Source organism: Poecilia mexicana, unplaced genomic scaffold, assembly GCF_051168715.1.
Source record: "Poecilia mexicana isolate PSO_F unplaced genomic scaffold, ASM5116871v1 scaffold_9, whole genome shotgun sequence".
Lineage (NCBI taxonomy): Eukaryota > Metazoa > Chordata > Actinopteri > Cyprinodontiformes > Poeciliidae > Poecilia > Poecilia mexicana.
Window position 1 is genome coordinate 20,124,088 of NW_028263378.1, and position 25,837 is coordinate 20,149,924.

General features: G+C 40.1%; 1 protein-coding gene across 1 annotated transcript in view; it reads right to left on the reverse strand.

Moving 5' to 3' along the window:
- kiaa0825 (KIAA0825 ortholog) overlaps nt 1-25,837 on the reverse strand; it is a 134,985-nt gene that overhangs the window by 85,972 nt on the left and 23,176 nt on the right. The window contains exons 7-16 of the mRNA XM_088008953.1: nt 22,772-22,939; nt 19,839-19,921; nt 19,497-19,745; nt 15,918-16,195; nt 13,990-14,140; nt 10,435-10,625; nt 9,282-9,488; nt 8,876-8,986; nt 4,983-5,122; nt 1,910-2,089 (exon numbers count right to left, since the gene is read on the reverse strand). Of these exons, the coding sequence (XP_087865079.1) occupies nt 1,910-2,089; nt 4,983-5,122; nt 8,876-8,986; nt 9,282-9,488; nt 10,435-10,625; nt 13,990-14,140; nt 15,918-16,195; nt 19,497-19,745; nt 19,839-19,921; nt 22,772-22,939 (1,758 nt within the window). The remainder of the gene's footprint in view (nt 1-1,909; nt 2,090-4,982; nt 5,123-8,875; nt 8,987-9,281; nt 9,489-10,434; nt 10,626-13,989; nt 14,141-15,917; nt 16,196-19,496; nt 19,746-19,838; nt 19,922-22,771; nt 22,940-25,837) is intronic.

Below are 25,837 nucleotides of genomic sequence, written 5' to 3' on the forward strand. Positions count from 1 at the left end.
CACTCTATCTCACTTTCGTTCATTTGCTTTTTCGACCCCTCCCGTGCTTTGTCTCTATCCAAATACTCTTCTCCAGTCACCCTAATTTATGCTGCAATAATTACCACTCAGCCAGGATGTGAAAATCACTCCTAAAATGAACTCTCTTCACTACAGGAGTTCTGATTAAGCGCTCCCGCAAAGCTTGCATCTGAGATAAGAAAAAAGAACTGTTGTAAAAAAAAAAACCCATCATGTTATTGTCATACATTTGATCATTTGCACTCAATGTCAACACTGGCCTTTAGAGAATAAAAAAACTAATATACCGTTGACAGGTTTACTTTAAAATCACTGTTACTGATTCTTCTTGAAATGTAGTAGATGAGTGAGAAGGTGGTGACCTCTCTCAGTCGTTCATACACATTTCCAGCAATCAGGAAAAAGCAACATTTTCCTGCAACTGATTTATTAGGGTTGCACCAAGAAATCAACTGGAGCTTGGAATAAGATGATTTCTTGCATGACCGGCTCTGATTGGTGATTGGTTGGTTGGCAACAACAAATCTGATGGGTTTTTTTGTTGTTGCTTTTTTTTCAATCACTGAGTCCATCATACATGACTAAACCAGGTCACACTATCAATAACACTCTTCTGTGTGGAAGCTGTGAAAACACTGTCATTTTTGTGACAGTGGAATGAAGCTAGAGGAGCTACAACACATATAAAACATGTCTTGAAAGAAAAGTGAACTTGACAAATGAATGTATTTGTCAAGAAAATATAAAGAGGAAAAGCATACCAAGAGTTATAGGACTGACTTCTCAACAGATTTACCCTGAGTTCAGGGCAGCTCAATTTCAAGTTAATTAAAGTCAATGAAAGATAACCAATACACAGCTTCAGGATTTTTAATACCACAGTGGATCCACAGCTATAAAGAGAGTAAACCACACGAGGAATCAGCCTCGACTATATGACAGTCACTTTTATTAAATAAGGCCACCGAAGTGAACATGGTTAGAGGCTGACAATCCACACATTAAACAAGAAGACGGCGAATGCTGCTTCCTGCTATGATGTAAGGTAGTTTCAGTAAAATTAAGAAAATAAAAGTTTTGGAAAGTTTGGCTTATCTAAAAGTGGACACAAATTTGAGATGTTTGAACATAATACGCAGCAGGAAAAAATGTAAACCGCACATCGTCCAACCTCATCAAGTGTTGCTGGTAGAGTAGTGACAAGTTCTTCAGTCAGTCACTGAGATGACATCAAAATTTTCAGTATATGTAAAAACTGAAACAATGACCTTTGAGAGTCTGTCAGTGGAACAATGACACCAATCATCTAATCTGCAACAGGAGTTACTTCGATTTCGGACCTTGACAGATGTTTTCTATGTCATTTTGATAACTACTTATACTCAAAACTGAAAGAGGTCATACTTTTGGCTAAAATAGTGTTTTCTTCTAACAAATATGAACCAAACACTATAATATTATACCATTAATACAAGTATCTCTGTATGTATGTATATTTATAAATCTTATAGATGCTCAAATACTTTTGTTTAATTGAAGTTGTCACTGGTAGATAGGGACGGTCAGATCATTTTAAGGAACAAATATCAAATCAAAATGTTATTTTGATTTCAGACATTAAATTAATTATGTATTCTGTGACTGTTACTGTTAGTAATCTTTATCTTAATACCAGAATCTTTGTGTATGAGTGATTAACAGCCGTAGAAATAAACATAAAAAATATTGAATATAAAGGAATCAATGTAATTGATTTTTCTAGACCTTAACCCTAAAACTTTGTTGTTGTTTTTTTTTAACTATCCAATATTTGACCAAGTGACGTACTCGAGTATCTAAAGGTGTGAAAGTTTGATATATTTCCCATCTTTTCCAACCAAGATATTACCTGCCAGTTTGTAGAGATATTTCCATATGTGTGCTTTCTCCAGGTATGGCTGAAGAGCCTGGGTCAAAGCCTTGGGAACATTATTCAAGCAGGAGAACAAGTTGAACAAAGCAACTATGAAGTCATCTCCTGCCTTGCAATTCTCTGTGGACATTTCTGAGTCAGTCTCCTGGCAAAAATCTGGAAACAAAAAAGAAACAAAAAAAAAAAAAACAACTGAAGTCAGCCTGGTGAGATACTTCAGCAACAAAACAACTACATGTGTGGATATTTAAAACGACATTGAATTGATGAAATCCTGATATTCTAGAGGACTTTACATACACAGACAATCACAATCCTAGAAGATGAAAAAGCTCACCCACCCAAACGCTAGAAGACACTCAGGGGAGTTGTTTGAATTATCGTTCAGAAAATATCAACTCTATAAAGGTATGTATAGAAAGACAGATAGATAAATATAAAACATCTTGATTTCTTTGAACAAAACACACACACACACACACGCACACACGCACACACACACACACACACACACACACGCACACACACACACACACACACACACACACACATTGGAAAATGTCAAGGCTGCCTAGCCTGACACATGTTAACAGAAAGGGTGAACAAAAGACAGCGTGGAATGGAAGGGGAAGAAAAACCCACATCTGTGTTGGATAGAAATAAGAATGAAAAAGAAAGAGATTTCAAAGCCCCTGGCTGTGGGATCCATAGAACATGGAGACAGGAAGTGAAAAGGAAGAGGTTTTGACAGGGCGTCCTTGTGGGGGTTGCTGTCTGAGCTGGCTGAAGATGGAGGTGTGTGTGACTGTAAAACCCATATGGATGTCTATATATGTGATTTGTGTGCTCCTGTGCGTGTGTTTGTGTGTGTGAGTGTGTTAAGTTGACAGGGATTGCTGAGGAAAGGCCCGCTGCTCCGGAGGTGGCAGACATCTAGCGGTCTGTCAGTCTGCAGTCTAGGAAATGACAACTATTTGTATAGGAGAGCGTATGCAAGGCAGCAGTCAATGAGGACGCGCTGTGCTGTAATGGAGGGCAGCATGACTTCCTACTGACTAATGCTGGGCTATTTTAAAATGACAAGGCAGAATTAGCTGCAGCATTGCAGCGGCAGATCAGCCCCTTTGCATAAGATTCGGGAATGAAGCACAGAGGACTGCAAGAAAACTGATTTGCACACTCATGCTTCTGCTCCTTCGCAACCATTCAGCTAACATGTATTCTAAGACGTTGTAAAACAAACGGACCAAGACTCTGCACATTGTGCAGCATTATGTGGATCAGGCGGGCATCTTGTTCGCTGCCTGTCTGGTAATTGGTCCTTAAGGGGAGAGTGTTATGGATATCAGTGCTGTGACTGCATTGGGCCAAAGAAACGGGGCTGGCTAACATTAATTTCCACTCTGAGTGCTGGAGAGCACGGGAGGTTAACTAGGTGCCTTTTAATAATGATCCCATTATGAAGCAGCAGATGACTTCAGAAAAACAGATGTCAGTGCGCTGGCACATCTCTGTGGATTTTCCAGAACTCTTCCAGCATACAATAAGTCCTGTGTGTGTGTTTTTTTTTTTTTTTTAAAGCTGATTTCTGTGTCTCCCCTTGCCTGCTCTCCGTCTCTATGCTTATTCAACCTTGATACATAGCCAACAAAGACACCTGTTTATCTTCCGGACAACCAGTCATGCAGTCGCAAGGGTCCTTTCCGCAAACCACAGTAATTGGAAGCAGGCACACAACAGACAGTAAAAAGACTGTTTGTGTTTACCTGACGTAGTGTGACTTTCAGTTTTGAGAAAGCTGTTGAATTACAAAAGCAATGAGAGACCCGCTTCACATCTGGCACTAATAACAGTTTTAACTGATCTCATTGTGTCCAGGCAACCCCACATACAGGTGTGAACTCCCTCAAACGCTTTTTCTCAGACTCCCTTCAGAGGTGGCTTTGAGCACTCGTGTCCAATGTGGCCTGGGACACAAAAAAAAACCCACCTACTGACCTGATGGGACTTGGATTACTCTGAAGCATCAGTTATGTATATATCAATATCAGTATCAAAGAACCACCACTGATTGCTACCGCTTGAAAAAAAAAAAAAAAAGGCAGTACATTATGTTATTAATAACATTTGAAAAAGCTGGTTGAAAAACGACGAAACAAAAGTCTCAGAAAAGATCCGATCCTATTTTAAACCAGCTCATTTCAAAGGTGCAACGAAACGTATATGGAGTAGACAGACGCGTACGCGGTATGAAAAAGTTAGTTTTGAATTCATTATTAAAGCAGATTTTTTATTTTTTATCATCAGAGAAATGACCCAAACATATGGGGAAGTGCAGTGTCTTATTGCCGTGAAGACATTTCAGTCAAGCTGTTCCCTCTGTCTGTCTGTGTCCTGGTTAATTATCCCGTCACCCCAGATAACAGGCGAGAGTCAGCGCTTCTAGTGTTGATTTACGGCAGCGTGCGGGGAGACGCATCTCGAAGCCTCTGAGTCAGGCCCAGACCAAGCGAGAGAACAAGACAGAGAGAGTTGTTATTAATGAGGTCGCTATAATGTGAATTAATGTGCGAGTGCACAACAGTCTTTAAAGGTTAGACTGTTGCCATGTGGAGAAGAAAAGAGGGAAGGGGGGGGAGAAAAAAAAATCTTTAAAGGTCAGAGTATGTGCTCTGCCTGGGCCAGCTGAGTGTTTATTACTATGCTCTATTGATTTAGTAATGATGATGACCAAGGTGAAAATGATGATGATGGCAGAGATGCTGATGATAACTTCATAAAATGAATGGGGATCATCCACAGTCCATATAACTAGCTTAAGATCTTAGAGCACCATAATTAGGATTCCAATAAACACTTCCCACAGATGTCCCCCTGTGGTAACCACTGATATGAAACAGGAAATATCAAAGAAACAAAAGTATTTTCCCTTTTTCCTAAAAGACGAATGGCGAGGCCTCAGAAAACAACAGCCTGCTCAAACTGCAAACGCTTTAAAGTCAATGCAAAATGAAACAAATAGAAAAAAACAAACAAAAAAAAAACTCACAGGAATTTTCCAGGAGTATTCTAGGCAGGTGGCAATCTTCATAAAGCAGCATTTGCAGCAGCAGCTTGGGACTGCATCCTGGGTCAGAGGTCAGTAGCCTCAACTGGCACGCCAAGGCTGCCTCACCCGTAAAGCCATCTCTTAGAGACGAGAAAGAAAGAAAGGAGAACAAGTTGACAGTTCTGCGGCGTCAGGTGAGCATTCTGATTGAAATCCACGTAGCTAGAGACCACAAAAAAGACATGAAGGCTTCACAAGAGAGGAAGAAACAAAGGCAAAAAAAAAAAAAAAAAAATCCTGAGAAGTACAAACAGCTGGGGAATGGCAAAAAAAATAGTCATTCTTTTTTAGTGTTGTTCACTTCAAATGTAAACTTACTTATAGCATGCATGGAAAGGAATTAGCTCCAATCTCGGCCAGCTAAAAGCAAATTAACATTTGGGTGACAGCCAAATACATGAATATACAGCAATACCCCCCCGCCCCCCTCCTACATCTTTTGTATAACCAAGAGGCTGCAGCCAGCTGTGAGTAATGAGCCGTATCCTTGGTGTGTGCGAAGCTTTCACTGTGTTCAGAGCCTCTGCTTGTGGTTATGAGTGCGCAAGTGTGAAAGCATGCTGACATGTGTGCCTGCATGTTACTTTATACATCTCAATAAAATCTAATGGAAAGAGTGGACAGAGTTGGTCTTAAGAGCAAAGAGGCGGGAGGCGGCGCGTTGAGGGGGTGTCTCCCCAGAAATTAGCCTTTCCATCTGAACTGAAAGGCTAGAGAAGGGTGCACCCTGCTGCTTGACTGAAGAAAACTATGCCTGGGTCTGACAGAACAATTTATGATGTCACTGTGACTGCAAATTCATAAGTAGTCCTCTTTTAAGTGCTCTGATAAATCTACAGGGCAGGGTCAGCTTACAGAATCCAAACACACAAACCCAACTACGCATGCAGGCTCACACACGCATGCACACGCGCCCGCAGACAGACAGATGGGATAATTCAGAGCAGAGCACAAAGGAGAAACACACAACACAAGTTATTTGGTGATTTAAGCATTTCATTGAATACATTTATATGTTTTAATTGACTGGGGAAAGATTTGGCAGTCAGGATCTGGATGAGGACCTGCGGTTCTGGCTATGGGCCATCTGTAGGCCTTCTGGCGTCCTTCCATCAAAGCAGGAGGTGGGACCAAAAGAAATAAAGAGGCCATAAAAACAAACCAACTTCAGATCCACAATACTAAAGCAGGGATTTGTTTGATTTGTGCTCCACCGGCATCAGGTGACATAACCTCTGGCTGTGAGACGAGAGGGGCGGAGGGTGGAGACAAATGTGTGCAAGAGTGATTGATCGCACAGCTCACAACAGCAGTTAGACACAAACGCAGACAAATAACGCATCTGTGATGTCTCCTTTGTAAAGCTCCCATAACCATCAGTGTTACCACTGTGTCAAAGGTAATGCTGGTTTCATCTGCGTTTATATCATGGCGGCAACTTTGGATGGAAGCCTGGGCAGCAGGTTACAGCGCCTGGTGAGAGGATTTGAGCTTTTCCACATTTTGTCCCGATTCAACCTAAAAGTTTGATGTGTTTTATCTGGATTTTATGAGAAAGACTAACCAAAAAAAATATATAATTCTAATTTTAAAGTGGACCAGAAAAATAGATGTTTTTCCAATTTTATTTTATTTTATTTTTTTTTACAAGTAAAAGGTGTGGTGTGCAATTGTGTTCAGTCCCTCAGAGTCAATTGTAGAAACACTTAGTGTTGCAATTACAGCATTCCCGCAAGACTTTTGGAGTGCATTTCAAAAGCTTTGTACATCAACAGAATGTAATTTTTAACCATTCTTCTACGAACAATAGCTCAAACTCAGTTAGATTGCACTCTAAAAAGTGTTTTTGGCTGTAGTTCATCTTATGGACTTATTTACATTAATTTAACTTAATTATTTTGCTTTTGCTATGACAACTTACTTTTTTGTGTTCATTTAACTCAAAACTTACAAATCTTTAACCTGAAGGAACTTTTCACTTTGACTTTACTTAAAACAATTGAGTTCAACGCCAGTTTTGTATCCTAAGTCTGACCAACTCAATTTATTATGATCATCCAACTCAATTCACTAAGTTCTTCCAATTCATTTTGCTAAGTTTTTATAACTTAATTCATAAGGGGGTTTAACATGACAAATTTAAGTCATTCTTACTCAAATCATTTATTTTGTTCTAATAAACATTTAAAATCTCTTTGATTTAATTCTACAGAAAGTCAACTCAAACTTTTAAGAAGTTCCAAACTAAATTTAAATAATCTTTTTACAGTGTCATCTAAATACACAAATCTTTTCCTTAAATAACCTTTTTCACTTTGACTTTACTTGAAATAATTCACTGTCCCATGTCTGACACAATGACTCAAGCTTAAAGGGACACATTCCCAGTAAGCGACTGTGGCTCTGTGGATAGAGCAGTCGCCTTGTAATCGGAAGGTTGACGGTTCGACTCCAGCTTCCTCCTGCTGTATGTTAATGTGTCCCCTGGGTGCTAAATCCCAAGTTGCCAACCAATCTGAGCATTAAATAAATGTGTTAATATGTGCTTTCAGTGGTCAAAAGTGCTATTTAAGTTTTTTTTTACCATTTTTGAAGTAAACTAAATGATTTGAGTAAGACTGACTTAACAAATTGAGTTGGGTGATTATAATATATTGAATTGGTTAAACTTAATAAATTTAGTTGGATAAACTTAATTGAATTGCTTGTTACCTACAGAAGCAATTCAATTAAGTTGGTTCAACTTTTTTCTTTTTAGAGTGTGGCTGAAAAGAGTTGATTAAAAAAAAAGCTATTTTTAATCCGTGGCACAAATTTGAATTGGATTTAGGTCTAAACTTTCTAATACTTGTTAATTCTATCAACTTTTTTCTAAAAAAAAATTCCATTGTAGCTCTGGGTATGTCCTCTTTGACGTGATCACACTAGTTACATGGCTTTTCTTCCATGGTTCTGTTTTTAGCTCCATCCATCTACTTTGCTCTGTTTCCCTGTTCATGTGGAAGAAACAAATACCCAAAGAATTACAAGGATAGGGGCGGTATGTTCAGGAGGATACAATGTTAGCTGTTGGCCACACATTGCATTTTGCATGCAAGGCAGAGAGCAGAGTAACTTCTTCCACTTGTTTTGTCCACTGCCTGGCTTGAAAAAAAAAACTGCAAACAGGACATCCTGTGGTTTTCTCAGTCTTTATTCTTCCCACTCTCTCACAAATGCCAGATTTTTGAGGTAGATGATTACTAGACATGTTGACAAAAAATCCAGATAAGATGTGGATCGTATGCAGCACTGTCAAGGTTACAATGGACCTGTTGGCTGCTCCACTGCTCTGCTTGTTTGGCCTTCTTAGACAGCAGTGTCTTGTCAAGTCTGTGATTGTGTCAGGCTCTTTCTTTTTTAGATCGTATATTTAACAGTGCTGTGTGAAATGTTCAAAGCTCGGGATAGTGCTTTAAAACTTAACTCTGCTTTCAACTTTACCTTTGACTTGACGTCACAGAACCGCGGTATTTACCGGCACTCTGAGATTAAATCACACTCAGGTGGACTCTATTAACTAAGTATGCAACTTCTGAAAACAGCGGGTAATGCAGTGGTGTCCGAATAAACGGGGCTGAAAACAAATGCATTTTGAAATGGTCAGATTGATTTTAAAATAAAAAGGAAATATTTTACATTTGTGGACTGCGTTGTGTTGGTTTGTGATAAAAAAAAAAAAGACTGAAGTTTGTGGGTGAAGTTCAGTCGGTACAAATGCTTTTGCTGAGTACAGTTTGTGTGCCTACTGAATGAAGTGCAACAGACTTACATTATGGGTGTGCTTTACGTACCTTATGACCTGTTCTGGGAAGCGGTCAGGGTTGATAGCATTTAGCCAGCGTACAACAGGCCTTTCAGGCTGGCGTGGTGCTGAGTCCTTTGAAGCACTATTCATAAACGATCTAGAGAAATTAAAATTGCACACGGTAGCTTTAAAAGACGCTACTTGCAACACATGTCTATTTAATGGAGGTCAAACGGCTTTTCAAGCAGAAAGCGTTAATGCCGACTAATCTTTTTTTTTTTTTGCTTGTAGTCTTTTATTCAGTTTGCTTCAGTTTCTTTTGCTATCGACAGCCTTCACTCAGCCCACTAATTGGATGATTATTAAGTTTACAGACTTCACCTTAATTCACAACATTTCAGTTACGTAGAAAAAAAAAAAAAAAAAAAACTTAATGTACACACAGTACGAACCTATGCACAAAAGATGTTGGCGCTGTAACAACTAGGAGGACCGTCAGCAGTTGGTCGCACAGGATGTGGATTTGGTACGGCCAGTCCGAGCCACCTCCTATGATGGTAATTTCTGAAGTAGGGTCGATCAGAATCACATCCTCTGGACTCTCACTGACACTCCACATGAGGTGCTCCACGTAGAGCAACACTGCTGTGATGTCACACCTTAAAAACGGAGAGAAACGGAGAAGCACATTGTTGCTTCAATCCAAAACTAAAAAAAGAAAAAAAAAAAAACATCATTTTCATTTTACTCCTAGGGATTAAAGTATAGTGTTAATATTTAAAAATCAGGAAGCATTACCATAATATGGTCAATATTTTTTTTTTTTCCGTCACGTTATCTTTTCAGAGACAAACAATGGTGACCAAACAGAGAATGATGAAAGTAAAGTCCAGGTTTTAGACCTGGAGAAGTTTCAGAAAGAAGCCTGTTTAGTTGTTCCTCCTAGTTTCCAACTGTCATGAATATTTCCAAGGAACAAAACCCAGACTTTCTGTCAATCTGCTTTACTTAAAATACTGCTTTTTTTTTCTTTTTTTTTTACCCAAGACATAGTTTATTCATACTTCTCTTACTGTATGTTAGAAATATTTGTTTGGGAATTTCAATATAAAAGAAGAAAATTTACGGTAACACTTTATTTGAAGGGGGGTGAATAAGACTGACATAACACCTGTCATGAACATGAATAAGCCTTCATGAATATTTATGACTGTTGTCATAAAGCGTCATTCGGTAAATTATGACACTTTTAATACAAAGTTGACATTGTTCAAAATGTCTTTGTTATGACAACTTGACATTAACCAAGAAATCATTACTGATATAAATTTGTTATAAAAGTATTACTGATTGCACTTTAAAAATGAGGTAACTTTATGTTAGTAAAGGTAAAGTTTAAACACTAATTTGTTTCTTCAGAGATAAAGGTAGTGAAAAATACACAATGGAACAAGTATGTAACAAAATCACACACATTTCATACCTTTGGTTGAACTCAACTCAGCAGATTTGAGGGTTTATCCATTAAAACTCAGCATACATACAGTGCATTGGTTGGGGTACTGACTTTGTTGTAGCGTTGTTTATGTATGTTTTTCAAAATACCTGATCTGCAAGTGTCTCTTGTACGAAGCACGGACTCTGGAGTATCTTCGCACCAGCAGTTGCAAAGTCTCTGCCAGCACATATCCCAGCACATCCTTGGCAAGCTCTGACGGAAGAACTGACCACAGGTCGCTGCGAAGCCCGCACAGGAAGTAAAACCACATCTGCAGCGCGAAGGAACACCGCTCTCCCTTCGAAGAAAGAAACATACAGGAGGGGGGGTCACAGCTGCATATGTGCTATAATGTGGACACAGAGAGTGGAGCAGAAACACACCAAAGACAAATATAGAAGGAGAGAAACTGCAGGCAGGGGAGGGAGGGAGGGAGAGACTGGTCTGTCATCACCAGGATGTCGTAGCGGTCATGCCACCTGCACTCTGCACCTGGGTTTCTTCCCCCACTGGGAATATAGGCTGCTTTAAAGTCACGATCTCATGAAAATCCCAACAGTTGCACACCTGCAACTTCCAGAAACACTCACACTTACAGAAAGGGCGAGGGAGAAGAGATCAATCAAATAATGCTAAAGATAGAAATGATGCGTAAGGATTGGAAAGAACAAAGGCAAATATGGATTGAGAGAGATTATTATCCAGGAATCCTGTAGCTTTGTCATAAATTTATTAAAGATGGCTTCAGTTGTCTTTACCGCTGCTCCCCACAGCTCAGCATACTGTATTTACCCTCCAGCAACAAACTGATGATGAGTATGGCAGGGATACTGAGTCAACCAAAACTCCCCAACTACCTCCTGTCTACATCTCAATGGCCACTGAGTTCCCTCACACGTCCTCGAATTCTACCTCACCTTTATATTTCTTCCTTTTCTGGTCATTTGACTATTAATCACTTATGGGAGTACGGCCTGGATCTTTCTGACTGACAGCAGTATTAGTAATAAAGTTTTAGAAAATCCAATAGTTTTAGAAAATCCAAGTCTGAACCTGGAATTTTGAAAATGTAAAAATCCCAGAACAAGTTAAAAGAAACATTTCTCAAGGCAAAAAATGTAAGGATTTAAAGCAAACCATACTGTGAACAGATTCTGACAGAATAGGGAAACTCTTGAAGGTAAAGGCAGGAAACCCCTGGTAAAGTTACAGCAAAACAAATCATCATCCAACTCTGCTCAATAAAGCTACTTATATTTTAGAGTAGCTTGGAAATCATTTCCATGCTCTCTCGCTGCATAAAGAATTCAACAGAAAAAGCGTAAAGAAGAAAAAAAAACATGAAAATGAACTCAAAGAGTTTTCTGAGCAAATGCTAATCTCAGATGGGAAAAAAATCACAGTGGATGTGTTCTTAGTGTTAGACAAAATGGATTTTGAAAAAAAAAAAAAAAAAGACTGTGGGATAAATGTGCCAAATAAAAGAAAGGTAATCTAAGCTTTTAATAGTGCAAAAGTTTCTGTGATGTCATGGCCCCAAATTACTTCTCAATATGAAGAGAGCAGGTTATGAAATAATTCACAATTGTTTTGGTTGTTTGTATTAGTTAGAGACACACACGTCTGTTGGTTAAGCATCTGCACAAAAAAGCCTCGTATCCTGGCAAAGAGTGTAACTCCAGAGTCCAAAGTTCGAGTACCGGTATGTTTTTGTCTTAGCTATGAAATACCTTAGGATTTTATAATGCCTATCAATAAAAAATATCTATACTGGCCCATTTAAGCTACTGTACCTTCTATCGACATTACAGTCTGCAAATGTACACATGGAGAAAGACCTGGATGTGTGGAGACATCTCCTGTAATGTGAAGAAAATAAATGAAAGTTTTTGACCATAATGGTCATTGTTACAAGCCAGAAAATGACATCCAAATTGTGAGGTAAGCTGGTGGTAGCATCATAGAGAGGGGCTGTCTGGCTACATGTCGGACGGGTGTCCTTCACAAAACTGATGGCAACACAAGGAAGCAACCCTGTGTGACAACATTAAATAAAGTCTCAAGATATCAGCTAAGATGTTAAAGCTTAGGGGCTAATGGCTATTCCAAATGGATCCTAGCATACTCACTGGCTTAAGAGCAAAGCCACCATTTTGGATTGGGCATCACAAAGTTCAGATCTCAGCCCCTTAGAAAATTTGCGGGCAGACCTGATAAGGCATAAGAGAGCAAGAAGGGCAGCAAACTCTTGTATGTCGGTTCTGTCAAAAAGGAATTGGACAAAGTATGTTTCTGGTGAAAAGATACCAGAGACATATGATCCAAGTCACACAGTTAAGGATTCTATCAAATGGTTATGTTTGTGAATTTCTAAGTTGAGAAAAAATCGTTCATTATTCTGGTGTTTAGGAAATAGAAAAGTAAATAATGGCTCTGTGTTGTATTATATACAGTATGTACACAAATGGTTTCAACTTTAATTGGATTTGCAGTTTTTTACTTTTCATTTTCTTCAGTTATGTTTAATGTATCATAATTGTGATTTTGTTTGTTTGCTTTACAGTTTAAATGATTGAAATAAAAGTTACCGGCGTCGATAAAGTTTTACACTACTGAATGAATCATATCCTGTTTTCTTTCCTATTTCAGCTAACGCAAGTTAGCTATTTTCACAACAAGTCAGGTAAATTACAGGAAAAAAACAACAACATTTTATTCAACATTACTTTTCTTGCAAGACTGAGACCGGGCTGGGGAGCTGAGAATAAAATACACATGGAATTTCAAAAGCTTCCCCCCTCCTTATTTTTGAATTAAATCACTATTTGGCTCTAAAGGCTCTGAAGGCCAAATCATGTCATAAAGACATAAGCCAAGCTCATATTTTATACTCTTTGACCCATTTAACTGACCTCAAACATATGTTGGAATTTTAGTGTCACATTAATTTTTTTTTCATGCCAATAACAGTTCATATGGTGGTGTGGGTGCATAAAAATGAAACAAAAAAAAAAAAACATTGGTGTGGCTGGAGACAAAGTCTCCATAGAGCAGAACTATGATGTGGAGGAGCCGAAGTTGTTGCAAACCCTCTTACATACATTCATCCGTACAGATGCAGTTGGGGGCGGGGGTTGAACAAAAGCACACACCTGCACACAGCAGGCCTGTCTGACACCAATGACCCCGAGAAGGAGGAAGGAACAAAGGGGAGGGAATCAGGATAAAGCAAGAAGGAGAGGCGAGGTTTAGATTGGTTTAGGGCATAAAGGCACCGGAGTTCCAGGGCCCCTGCGCTGTTTCCAGACAGTCCCAGCATAGACTGCAGACTTCAGACAGCCGAATCCCTGGAGCCCCCAGGGCAGTGTGGAAGCCACAGATGTTCTTAGGAAGCTCAGAGTATAACACTCCGGCAGAAGAAGGAGTGTGGGAGGTAAAGGTGTGTTGTGGGAATGAAAGGAAGAGGCAGGAAGGCTCTGGAGTAATAATTCTATAGTTCCCTACAACCTGCAGAACAGGCACACAGAGATATTTCCAAAGCATTTTATGCACCAGAATGGTGCATAAAATGTAAATCCTAAAACATGCACATGATATATCAGTGTTGTCGATCTAGAGGTAAATCGAGCTAAACGGACAGGAAATCGATGTAAACTTCACACCTCGTAGAAGGGTTTCGGGTCAGCCCAGTCATGACTCTCCGCATCCTGAAGAATGCAGGCGAGGCAAACCTGGACGCAGTAGCTGGTCAGCTGCTCTCTTAAGGCCTCCACTGCCTCCTGGTATCTCTGGATTGGCAGCAGAGTCAGGGATCTGACCAAAGGGGAAGAAAAGAAAGTTCAAGAAACGCAACAAACAAATCTGGACTGCACCGAGAACATTTGGGACAAAGCTCGTTTAAGTTCAAGCTTCAACTGTGCATATCTTATTTTCAGTTAAATGTATGCAGGAATCTGCAATGAAAATAGAATCTAAAATAGTAAAGAAAAAAGAAACTGTTGGTTTATCCTAGAAGTACACAACGAGGTTTATTTTCCCCTTAAAAACAGTTTAATGGAGAGATAAGGGGCCTACAGACACCCAGACAGACAAAGGACTATAGAGGGACTCCACAGAGACTACAAGAGATATGAGATTCTCTACTAAAGTTACCACACAATTTAAGGACGCATTGCCAACCAGTGCTAATTAAACATGTTTATAAGTCACCTTAACTTTTGTGAGGACTTCCAACTTAACAACTGTTTATAATGACAAAAGTGAACTAATAGCAGCTCTCTCTGGTGTCATTATAGTGTGCTCTATTACGGAGAGAATGAAAGATGGAAACTGAAAAACCTGTTGGGTAAAGCTTAGCTACAAAAAGAAAAAAAAAGAGTCAGATTACTTTCCCTAGAAGATGAGAGTTCGGTGCCTGCTGCATTTCTGTGCATTAGCAGCTGTTACCCAGTGGAAGCCTGCTGCAGGCAGGGACTGAAATCAGATGAGGCAGGTTCAGCTGAGGGAAGCAGAGGACTGGAGCTGCAAGGCGTTGGCTTCTGAAACTTCTAACTTCGGTCTCTTGCAATGGCACGCACAGTTGAAATAATAGCACAAATCTGACTTAATTAAGAGAAGTGACTGTGCATCAACGGATTTTGAATTTTACCAAAGAGGAAAGCCATCATTGCTATGAGTGAAAATAAAAATGTTGCCTCGATGAGAAGATTTGCACAACTTCAGAACATTTGCTTTATGGCAACATAAGCAGAAAAGTAGGTGGATGATAAAAGACTATTTTCAAGCAAGTTGTATATTTACTGATAAACTAACCTGATTAGGACTAACTCTACAAAGGAATGAAAGATTTTCAGTAAAATTCCTAAAAGTCTTGTAAAAGATGTTGATGAGGAATATTAAAGATATTCCAAATTGGAAATTTTCATTGGGATTTACGGGAGTTAACTGTAAAACCGGGATAATTTAAGCATACTCTATCATTCCCAAATAAAAATATAACATTTTGTTTTGTCATCCCTGGACATCAATACAACATTTGCAAGCTAAACATGGACAACATACGTTTAACATATTTAGCTAATAATGCAATCAAAACTTTATGCAATCCACATGTTCACTCATATGGCTTTTATAGCTCTGGCCTCAACATAGCAGGGTTGCAGAAATCATCTGTGCACATGATGGGGGAATGCACAGCGCATGTAGAGGATGTGACCTCATTACGCCTGCTGCAAGCACTGAGCTATGTGCTTGCAGCACATAGGAAGCACATATTTGCATGCATTGTATTTGCATGCAAATACAATGAATTGCATTTGCATGCAATTTCATTGTTTTGGTCCAGTTTGCGCTAGCAAATTACAAACTCTTTAAAATCTCTCTAACGGATTAAAAAAAACTTCACTGTTTTAATTCCGTTTTGTTCCCATTTATTCCAGTGAATTCCAATAGACTTCTATTGAAAGTTTTCAACTTCCCGGAATTTCACAACTGAAGTTACGACACATACATGGAAACACAGCAGCTTATGCATAATTCCTTCTCATGTCACGTCAACAGACTCGCTCACACGAGTACACCTGCTTCTTACATTTTAGCGGGAGCCGCACTTGAATCCTTCAGCATGACATTGTAATGCTCTAGTCGCTGTTGCACATGAATGCAGGAAGCAAGCAGAGCAGGCAAGTTCTTCAGGGGTGCAGAGGACGGTACCTCCAGGGCCCTCTCCTGCAAACGGCCCAGCATGGCAAACGCTGCTCTGCTACAAGCTTCCACAAAGCTTGATCGCACCCCCAGGAGAGAAGTGTCCCTGCAGGCTACTGCCAGTGGCAGCAAAGCATCGAGCTCAATCAGAATTGCTCCACAGAACTGTGGGGAGAGGGAAAAGGCAAAGACAAGACGAGATCAAAACCAGAAGTGAAATCTGTCAGTAGACAGGAGGAAAAATCTGGGAGAGACTTCGTTTATGTGGCAATGAAAAGCATTTTGCAGGGATAATTTGAATATTTCATAGGTAGGGGACTGAGAGAACTATTAGGCATGGGTTTATCTTGAGAAAAATCCCGAAGATCGCATATGCAGAACACAGATATTTGAAGACATGGCCTCAGCAAAACGCTTAAGACTCCATCCGCATGTCAGCCTTACTCCACGACAGAGCGCATCACATTTACCACAGTCACAGGGAGTCATTGTAGCATGAAGAACTAAGCAAGAGAGGCGAAATGAGAGCAAATGATTGGGTAAAGATACTGTAGCTTTAGAAATTATTACCTGAGGATTCCTTAAGAAACTTCTAATCACATGTAAGATTTCCTCCACCAACTGATTTGGAGCGAGTTTAGTGAGTGTGCCTATTACAGGAGTATTATGGTTCTTATAGAACCTAATATTTCTAATGAAGTTCAGTGTTTTAATCCACACAGTTGAGCTTTATGTCATACTGTTGTTTTTATTTTGGCAAAACTATGTCACACCATTTTCACAGCGATGCCAATATAGTTGTTGTGTTTAGGGCTTATATCAAAGGAGTATTATTTGGTGTTACCCAGAAACGGTGCATCTACGGTGCATTTGAGCTTCAGCGAAAAGACACTGACAGCAGAGAGGTCAGGGATAAAAAGCATAGCAAGGAATCGGTCAGATGACAGTGCAAGGAAAGTCAGAATGCCGAACTTCGGCGAACCTTTAGCTTAAAAGTGTAAATCTATATCTACCCATCAATTTCCCCTTGGAGTCCTTGGAGTATATGGTGGGAGATTTCTGTTTCTCCTATGAGTGAGAACCAGGGTGCACGCTACATAGGTTGTGCACCATTATGCAGTCAGGCTACTGGAGAATGTAACTTTTTTATATTTCTTATCTATATCTTGTATTTGTTTATCAGTTTTGAACTGTAAAGAAAACATATCACTTTAGAAGTAGAAAGTTATTTGTTATGATTTCATGTCTTTTCTAAGTCACAAAAACTTGACATTTTAGCAGAGTTCACCTGAGAGACCCAGTAAAAGTGCTGTTGTAAAAGACATACAAGTTTAGTCAATCAGCCAGCAGTAGGATGCACCATCTTTACTTGTTGCAGGCAGTAGCTGGGCAGCTTGGCACACTGTCATTTCAGAACTACAAAATATATAAATAATTTGCAAACTTTCACCCTCCCTACCGAATTTTCAGAAAAATCTCATCCACACATACACACACAAAAAAAAAAAAAAAAAACACAAACACACGCAGGTAAACACAAAACAATCACAGCATCGCATCTCTGCTGAACACAGGCTTAAATTTTAACTAGATACGATCAAATTCTGGAATCCCATCAGGACTACTGCAGCAAGGTGAAACAGGCTATAACTTTTCAAGTGCTAGTTAGGGTCTGCTTGGGCTCCCGGCATAGCGAAGGAGACAAACGAGCACCTCAGGAGAGGCTGAAGAGCAGAAAAAGGTGTATTCGGTGATGTAATTGAGAGCTCACATTAAACTGAGGAGGGTCTGGAGAATTAAGGTCCGTCCGCAGGTCAAATTGCTGCTGCTTTTAAAATGAGGTTATTTGTTATTCATTTGTCTGACAATAAAAAAAAAACAAAAAAAACACTAAGCCTGTTTATTTATTGACACTAAGGTGAGTCTGTATAAAAAAAAGGAAGCACTGAGGTACGAAAGTGTGAATTAAAAAAACTGCGAGATATTGATCCAGATTAGGTTTTTCAGCTAGCAACACAATCTCGAGTGTCTTCTCTTTACAGTCGTCCGGATTTCTTTCGAGCCCGGCTTTATTGTATGCAAATGCATGCAAGTATAACCTTTGGGCTGGAAGGCTCTCATCTTTGAAGCGTTGACCTACACATAAATATGTTGTACGGGTCCTGAGCAGGAACAAATTTTGACACTAGTTAGGAATCAAGAGACACTAATACACACAAAGTAGGAGGATTTAGGAGGACAAAGGTGAAAGAAAGAGGGAGGAATCTGGATGTGCGAAGTGTAGAAGAAGGTTTTAGAAGAATGTGAAACTTTAAAGACATTTTTTCTTTTAGGTAGAGCTCCCTGAAAAGTTTTTTTTTTTTTGTTTTTGCGATTTTGAAACAGGAAAGAAGACGAAGAGAGGCTAAATCAGCAGTGTCAGTAAGTACGCGGCTGCTCAGCCTCAAACACTGGAGATTTTTGGTGGTGTTACTTCTTAAGTCCAGTTTTACATCACACTCTGGTTTTGGGCCTCAGAAAATTCAATCTCCTGTGTCTGTTTCACCTCTTCTTACCTTTCCCAGGCCCTCTTTTCTCATCCTTTGGTCATGTTATCGCTCCTATATCCTTCTTAATGCTATAGCCACTTTCCCTTTGTGATTTCCCCCTCTATCATTAGTAAACCCTCAATTTCCCCCCCCATTGAATACCTTTCTCCACACGTCTTCTAACCCCCATAATATCAACCACACCAGTTCTTGGTTTCTTCCTGTCTTTCTTTTGTTCCTGGAATCCTCCCCTCCAGTAATACTGATCACTCTTCCCCAGACCCTTTCTGATCCAGGGCATCATCTGTGTCAGACTCAAACTATTTGAGCTTTCTATTATAGAGGGAGCTTTCTACGGGAGCTACAAAAAGCATTAATCTCTCTGGTTCGGGCGGCTGTGTGTAAACCCGTATTGTTAAGTCTGATAGTATTAAAGAAGGATGAAGGGAACAGACCCTCCTCAGGGGAGGCTTTATCCTGAGGTTACTTGTGCACAGCATTAAGCTATAAACTAGACCTTGGTGTGTTTTTCTGTTGAGTAAATTTGAGAAGCAAAACCAGGATTCTGCGGATGCAGTATGATTTCGCAGATTACTGCAGAGGGGGAAAAAAACAAGCAAACAAAACATCAAAAGTCACATTTTTCAATGAAAGTGAGAAGAAACTTCACATAACAGAAGAAAAACTGCAAACTCCAATACCCATTTCCAAAAGGGGGACGTTTAATGCTGCCTAACACAAATTCTGTGAAATTGTATTTTATAGTATGAACTAATAGAGAGGATGAAAACTATAAACGATGAGCACCACAAAAAAAGAAAAAAGTTCCATAAATCTTTTTTTTTTTTTTTTTTTTTAACAAACTTGCAACTGCTCCATCAAAATACCATAAAAAAATACTGTGGTCCTGAAAGAATGAAGAATCTTTACAAGAATACCTTTGCTGTCATTTTAGGAGCGTCTCTCTCCGAGCCTTTGTAAAGGAAGTCTTCTTTAAGATGTTCGTTGCTGACAGAGAAGTCAGCGATGGGGCTTACGGTGACCAAGGTGTGTCCCGAAGAATGCAAGCGCTCTTCTTGCTGTAGGTTCTTGGCGCAGACGTCATCCAGCACCACTTTAACGCAATGCTCCATGTGCGGGACAAGCCTAGTAAAAGCTAACCTCCAGTTAAACTCCAAAGTCTGGGCCTGAAAAGCAGGAAATGAGCCAAGAGCCAGCAGAATCATAAAATAGGAAGCAGAAGACATTTTCATGCAACAAACACATGCAAAAAGTCTCACCTCTGGGGTGTGAAGTTTGTCTGCGGTGGGTTTCTTGCCATCTGTTGTCGAACTTGAATCCTCCTTAGGCTTTTTCAGAATGCCTAAATAATGACACAGTGTAGCAACTAACTACAGTAATCTGTTTCATATAAAAGTAAAATGAAAACCTTCTTTTTGTCAAGCCATCAAATTATGTATATAATTTGATATAGAAGACCATGAGGGATTCTAACATGAGGGATTCTAACAAAAAAAGATGCAAAACTAGTCATATTTGTTGTAAATGTATAATACATTGAACAAGTATTCATACGGCTTGAACTTTAACATTTTGTTACTTTACAAGCATGAAAGTTAAAGTATTTTAAAAAGACTAAGCCAACGCATACTTTTGAAGTGGACAGAAAAGCCAAAAATGTAACTTAAAAGTATGAAAAAGATAGACACCAATTAAAGCGTCTGCATTATTTCTTTTTGCGTTCTGTATAACCATTTATGTTTTTCTTGTGTCTGCGTATGATTTATTAAAAACTTTTATGTTGTTGTGACAAAGGATTTTTTTTTTCTTTTTTTCCCCCTCACTTGTGGGATCAATAAATTCCAAAGCAAAGTAAAGTAAATGGAGGGGCTGTGTGTGCTACACATTAAACAATAATTTGAGTTCTGGACTTTGGCCTACTCTAACATAGTAATATACTACGGTACGGCCTGTCGAAAATGACTTTCATTTTGTCACTCTTCCACAGAGGCCAGATTTATGGAGTGCATTATTTATAGTTGTTATGTTCACATTGATGAGATATGGATCTCCGCAGGTTTTCTGTTGCGCCTTACGCTCTCCATTTCAGGACCGATGGATTGAACAACGCTCAACGAGACGGTCAAAGTTTGGGACACGGTTTTAAAACTCAACTCTGCTGTAACCTCCTCTACTGCTTCACACCTCGGCATTCTGGGGTGTTTCTTTGGTCTACAATCTGCTGGTGTTTAACTAATGTCCCCTAATAAGCCTTCACAGAAAAGTTGGATTCCCACTGACTTCAGCTCGCACTCGGCCAGAGTCTGTTTACTGATTAGGGTTCTTCTGAAAGTGAAAGTCAGTTCTGAATTTTATAAAGGGGAATCAAAGTGAAGAGCTGAATTTAGGTCCACACCATATTTGTCACATGTTCAACTCAAAGAAAATTGAAATAAAAAAAAAAAGCAGAGTATAATTTTAATCATTTAAATTTGTTGCTGCTGCAAAATGAGAACGAGTTGCATGAGGTGCAAATACTTTTGCAAGGTGCTATATTATATTCAGAGGTTGTATCAGTTGAGAGCATTTGTTCTGTTCTTTCTACCACTGAACATTGTAAAACAAGGACTATATGTGAATAGAACAAACACACTGATGCCAATCTTTATCCTTTTTTCTTGTCTGTATTTTTAGCTTTGAGAAAGCTGTCGAATTAAGTTAAGTTAAGCTCTACCGCAAACAACATGGAATGGTTATAAACTCCAGCTTTACACTTGCTACAAATAGCTGAATTTACTACAAAGACCGTAGACGCTCCACGTTGTTTACGTTGAGCAAAGGTATTGAAGCAGTGAATTTATTTTTGGGGTTCTTTGGGCATAATGAGAAGCCAGCTAGTGGCTACATGTCCAACTACAGTTTAAGCACCACTAAGCTGAGCTGGCCTGTTTTTTCTTTTTTTCTTTGTTTCTGTTTAGTCCCAGAGGTTTAAAAAAAATAAAAATAAAAGGTATTTAAGCAGTGCATGATGATGACAGAACGACTGCCCGCGTCTCAAAGGAAGCAGAAATAATTTGCTAATAGACGTGTCTCTGCAAGTCCAAATCTGAGATTTAGATTTGATTTGAACCCAGATCTTGGCAACAATGCACAGGGTAATTCCATGAGAGGCGATTGTCTCGATTTGTGTAAAGACTGCAGCTTGTGGGGAAGCTGTGGTGAATAAAAGTGCACAGGATGTTGAGTTGGGTTTCAATTAAAAAGCATGAACATCAAGGCCATAGTTTCCTAATTGGAAAGCGAAGAGTTAGACCCCAGGCGAGGCAATTTAGCCGAACAAGACCGTATGCAATGGAAGAAGGAGGAAGCGGCAAGCACATCACTTTTTGACCTTTAAGCTCATCTGATGAATTTCTGGTAATTAAGTCGTTTGATTGCTTGGAATTAATGATTTGGATAACTGCCCTTTAAAGGCTGTTTACCTCTCTGTAAATTGAGCCTTTCCGCAAGTCTTGTTTTTGTAAATGTAACCTTTATGGAAATTACTCCACGCACCAAAAGCTTTCATTTAACATCTCTGCAGTGGCAGTTCAAAGGGGAAAGAGGAAACGGATACTAAAGGCCTGTATAAGACCCCAGATAATACCAAACTAATAAACACTTTTTTCCCCCAGACTTTATGGTGGAATTAGCAAGGAAGTATGCGTGCACACATGTGTGTGTGTGTGTTTCTGCCTGCAGGAGAGACACTTATACTGGACTATAGCTTTAGATTTGAAAGTGCAGAAATCATATATGAAACCTGGCAACACTTAAACTAACACTTGTGTTGTAGCGGAGAGTGTAAAGGGTAATATCCCTAAAGGACAAGGGTACAGGTGCGTTTTAAAACAAAGATTTACATGCAATATGTAAAAAATACATTTGTTTCAGCCGTACTGAGTCGACGTTTTACAGAAACAGATTTTACTCCAATTACAGCTGCAAACATAAAGGGGATATCACTCTTCCAGCTTTGAGTACGTTTACACTTTTAACCGTTTCATTTGTGAACGTTTTGTGCTGGTGTATCCCGTAACATTTCAATTCAACACATTGAAATGGATTTCATCGGTTGTGGTTGTAATGTGACAAGATGTGGAAGAGAGCACAGACATAAATTCCTCTGACATAGCAGTTAACACAGATAACATAGATCTTTGACGAGTTGCACCTTTTAAAGTTGGAGTGTCTCCTGTGCAGTTTATGAAGGTGATGCTAGTGACCAGTTCCCTCACATCTCTCTCAAAGCCTAGCAGGATGCAAGCCAGCTGAGTTAATGCCCTCAGTTGGTGGGAGGTCAAACTGAAGCTCCTGCTTTTCAAAGGAAGCTCCATTGGTGCTGTGAAAGAGATGCAAAGAGACAAAATGTACCTTGTATGAGGTCACAGATGACTTGTAGACATAAACATTTAAAACAGTTTAATGTTCACAAAGAGGAAATAGTTGATGTTTGCTTTCAACACAGCCTTCTTTGCTAAAAAAGGCATTCATCAGCAAACACTCTCTGTCAGAAGTCTCTTTGCATGGTGACACCTTTTCTAAATATTGACCCATTCATATTTTCCTCTTACACAGTGTAAGCAAAGAAATACAGAAAAGAAATTTATGCAAAACTTTGCTCCCTGAGAAGTCACACTTGCACAACCTTCCCTCCGAACACAAAACTTTTTTTTTTTTTTCCCCCCTCCTCCTAACCCGCAGATGACCCCCTCGGCAAATATGGATTTCCCATTTTGGAGGCTGCCAAAGCCATCACCCGGGGGATGTTCCGCATTAAGCCGGAGAATGGGCGGCTGGGAGATGTGTTGCCATACGCTGAGACACATGCACAAATACTTTTGTGAGTCCGCCTAAATGAGCTCTGCAACTGCAAAGGCATTTGGGAAAGGATGAGCTCAGTATTAGCCTTGACTCTGAAAGCACAGAGATGATTGAGCACTGAGATGGAAAGAAGAGGGAGGAGGGGGGGTAGGGGGTGGTCTTCTTTTCCAATAACGGTGACATTATTGCCTTTGGATCCTAACGTAATTTTGCTATATTGTTAAACAAAATCTGACAATATGACAACAACATTGTCCCCAAGGATGTCTGGTTTAATCATGCATGAGGTTTGATTCAGAGTGTTGTGTCTGGGCACTTGTGTATGTTTTTTATGAGTATTAATGAGTGTGAGTCACCGAGTTTCGTGTGTTCACGTCTGGGGCGTCCACGCACACACACGCGCATGTTTGTGTGCATGCGATGTGGGTCGTTATGAGCAACTTGATTTGTAGACATCTCCACACACATTTGCACATGTCAGTCTTGCAAGATAATTGTCCACACCGCGACCAAACTCTGTGGTCACCATAAAATGTATTCTAACCCCAAGATTGTTTGTGAATGTGCCTACATGTTTTTGTGTGCAAGTGTGCACGGATGCGTGCGTGAAATTGCAGGTGCATAGCCGTGTAATTATGTGAGGGTGTGTTTAAATGTGTGTGCTTGTATTTGTGTTTGCATGTAATTAAGCTCCATGGGCCTCCAGTTTCTCTGTAATGGGTTCCAGTGGGAGTCTGGGCTAGAGAGACTACCTCCTGCTGCACGTGTGCATGCGTGACCTGGTTGACACGCCGGTGTCAGCCTCGTTCCCAGACTCGCACCTTGCACGCGCGCACCGCCAGGCTTGTCTGTTGCTGAAGTCGCCGCCGTCGCATCAAGAGCTTCCGATGCTCAACGTGGGAGAAAAGTGAAACCGCAGACGACTCAAAGGAAACCTTATCAACCAGACAGACAGGGAGATAGCCAGTGGATTCTGTAAAAGCTATCTCTACAGCCCTCCTGCCCCCAATCTCCACCTTCTCCGGGGTGTTCATCTGAGCACAGCAACTATTACCTTCCACTTCATCTGGAGCATCACCTTTTCCCGGCCTCTCTCTTCTCTCACCATCCATTCTACTCATTCCATCAACCTGTGACCCTATGACAGTTTCACTCGCTCACTAAGTCAACTCTAAATAGTGACACATGACCTTGGCGTTTAGCAGTGCTGGGCATTGTCTTTCATTGAGGCTCTTTCCCAACGAGCTATATAGGTATTTATAGTCACCTCCCTAGCCAAATGGGCCTACAGCCATAGCAGTGTAGTACATAGCCATCTAAACCCCATTATACCTTTGTCACAACAGTGAGATCAAATGGAAGCTCCCATAGCCACTTGATGGAGAGGGTGTGCTTAAAAGCACCCAGGTGTGTCATATAGCAAAGTACATTGCAAGTCCCACAGAGCAGAACGAGGAGGGGGGCACCGGCAGGGGGAAGAGTTCAACTGAAGGTCAACGTACCGAGAATCAATAAGGGAGAAGCTGTTGCTGAGAACGAGGTAAAAAATATATATATATATATATGTTTATACAAGAGATCATTGGCAGCACATTACGGAGAGATGCTCTTCAAATCAGAATGATAAACTGAAAGCTTTGTCACTGCGACTGCTTAGGAAAATAAATAAATAAATAAAGCATACGCTGCACATCATTCGACAAAATGTCAGGGTGCAGGTTTTGCATGGAATATTAAAAAAATAATTGTAATGGAATAAAAAAATGATTACGTTTTGAAGGGGAGCATTTTTACTTAGTACTTGCTAATAATGGCAAGAGAATAAGAAAAACAAACAGAGCAAGCATTTTTTGGCGAGCCATCCATCGTCTCCTCGTCTCTGCGGGTTCCACCAGCTCCACAGCCACACACACGCACATGCAGACCGGTCCTGACTGGCAGGAAACAGAGAGAACAGAGAAAGGAGAAGATTCAGGAGAAGACGGAAAAAAAAAAAGAGGGGTGGTGGTGGTGGTTGGGGATGAAAACACGGAGAAGAGAAGGAGGGGGCGGGATAAGGGAATTCCCTTAGCAGTTGTTATTGATTCCGGTGTTTACGGGCGAATAGTTTAGTGCCGTTTACAAAACAGAACAGATGCAGCCAGTGAGCAAAAAGGTAAACAATTGCTGTGTGGCGGGCTGCCAAATCCCCAGTCTGATGTATTAAACTCACGGTGAAGAGCATTTCCCCTTTGGCTGCACTTATTGCCACTTCATTTCCTCTTCGCTTGCATACACACTCTCTCTTCTTGCCATCGCTCCTCTCCTCTGCGTCTTTCTCTCTTCCCCCCTCTCTCTCTCTCTCTTTCTGGTTTAACAGAGGAAAAAAAATACAAAAGGAACAAGGATGTAGGGTGCTTTTTTTTGCCGTCTGGCT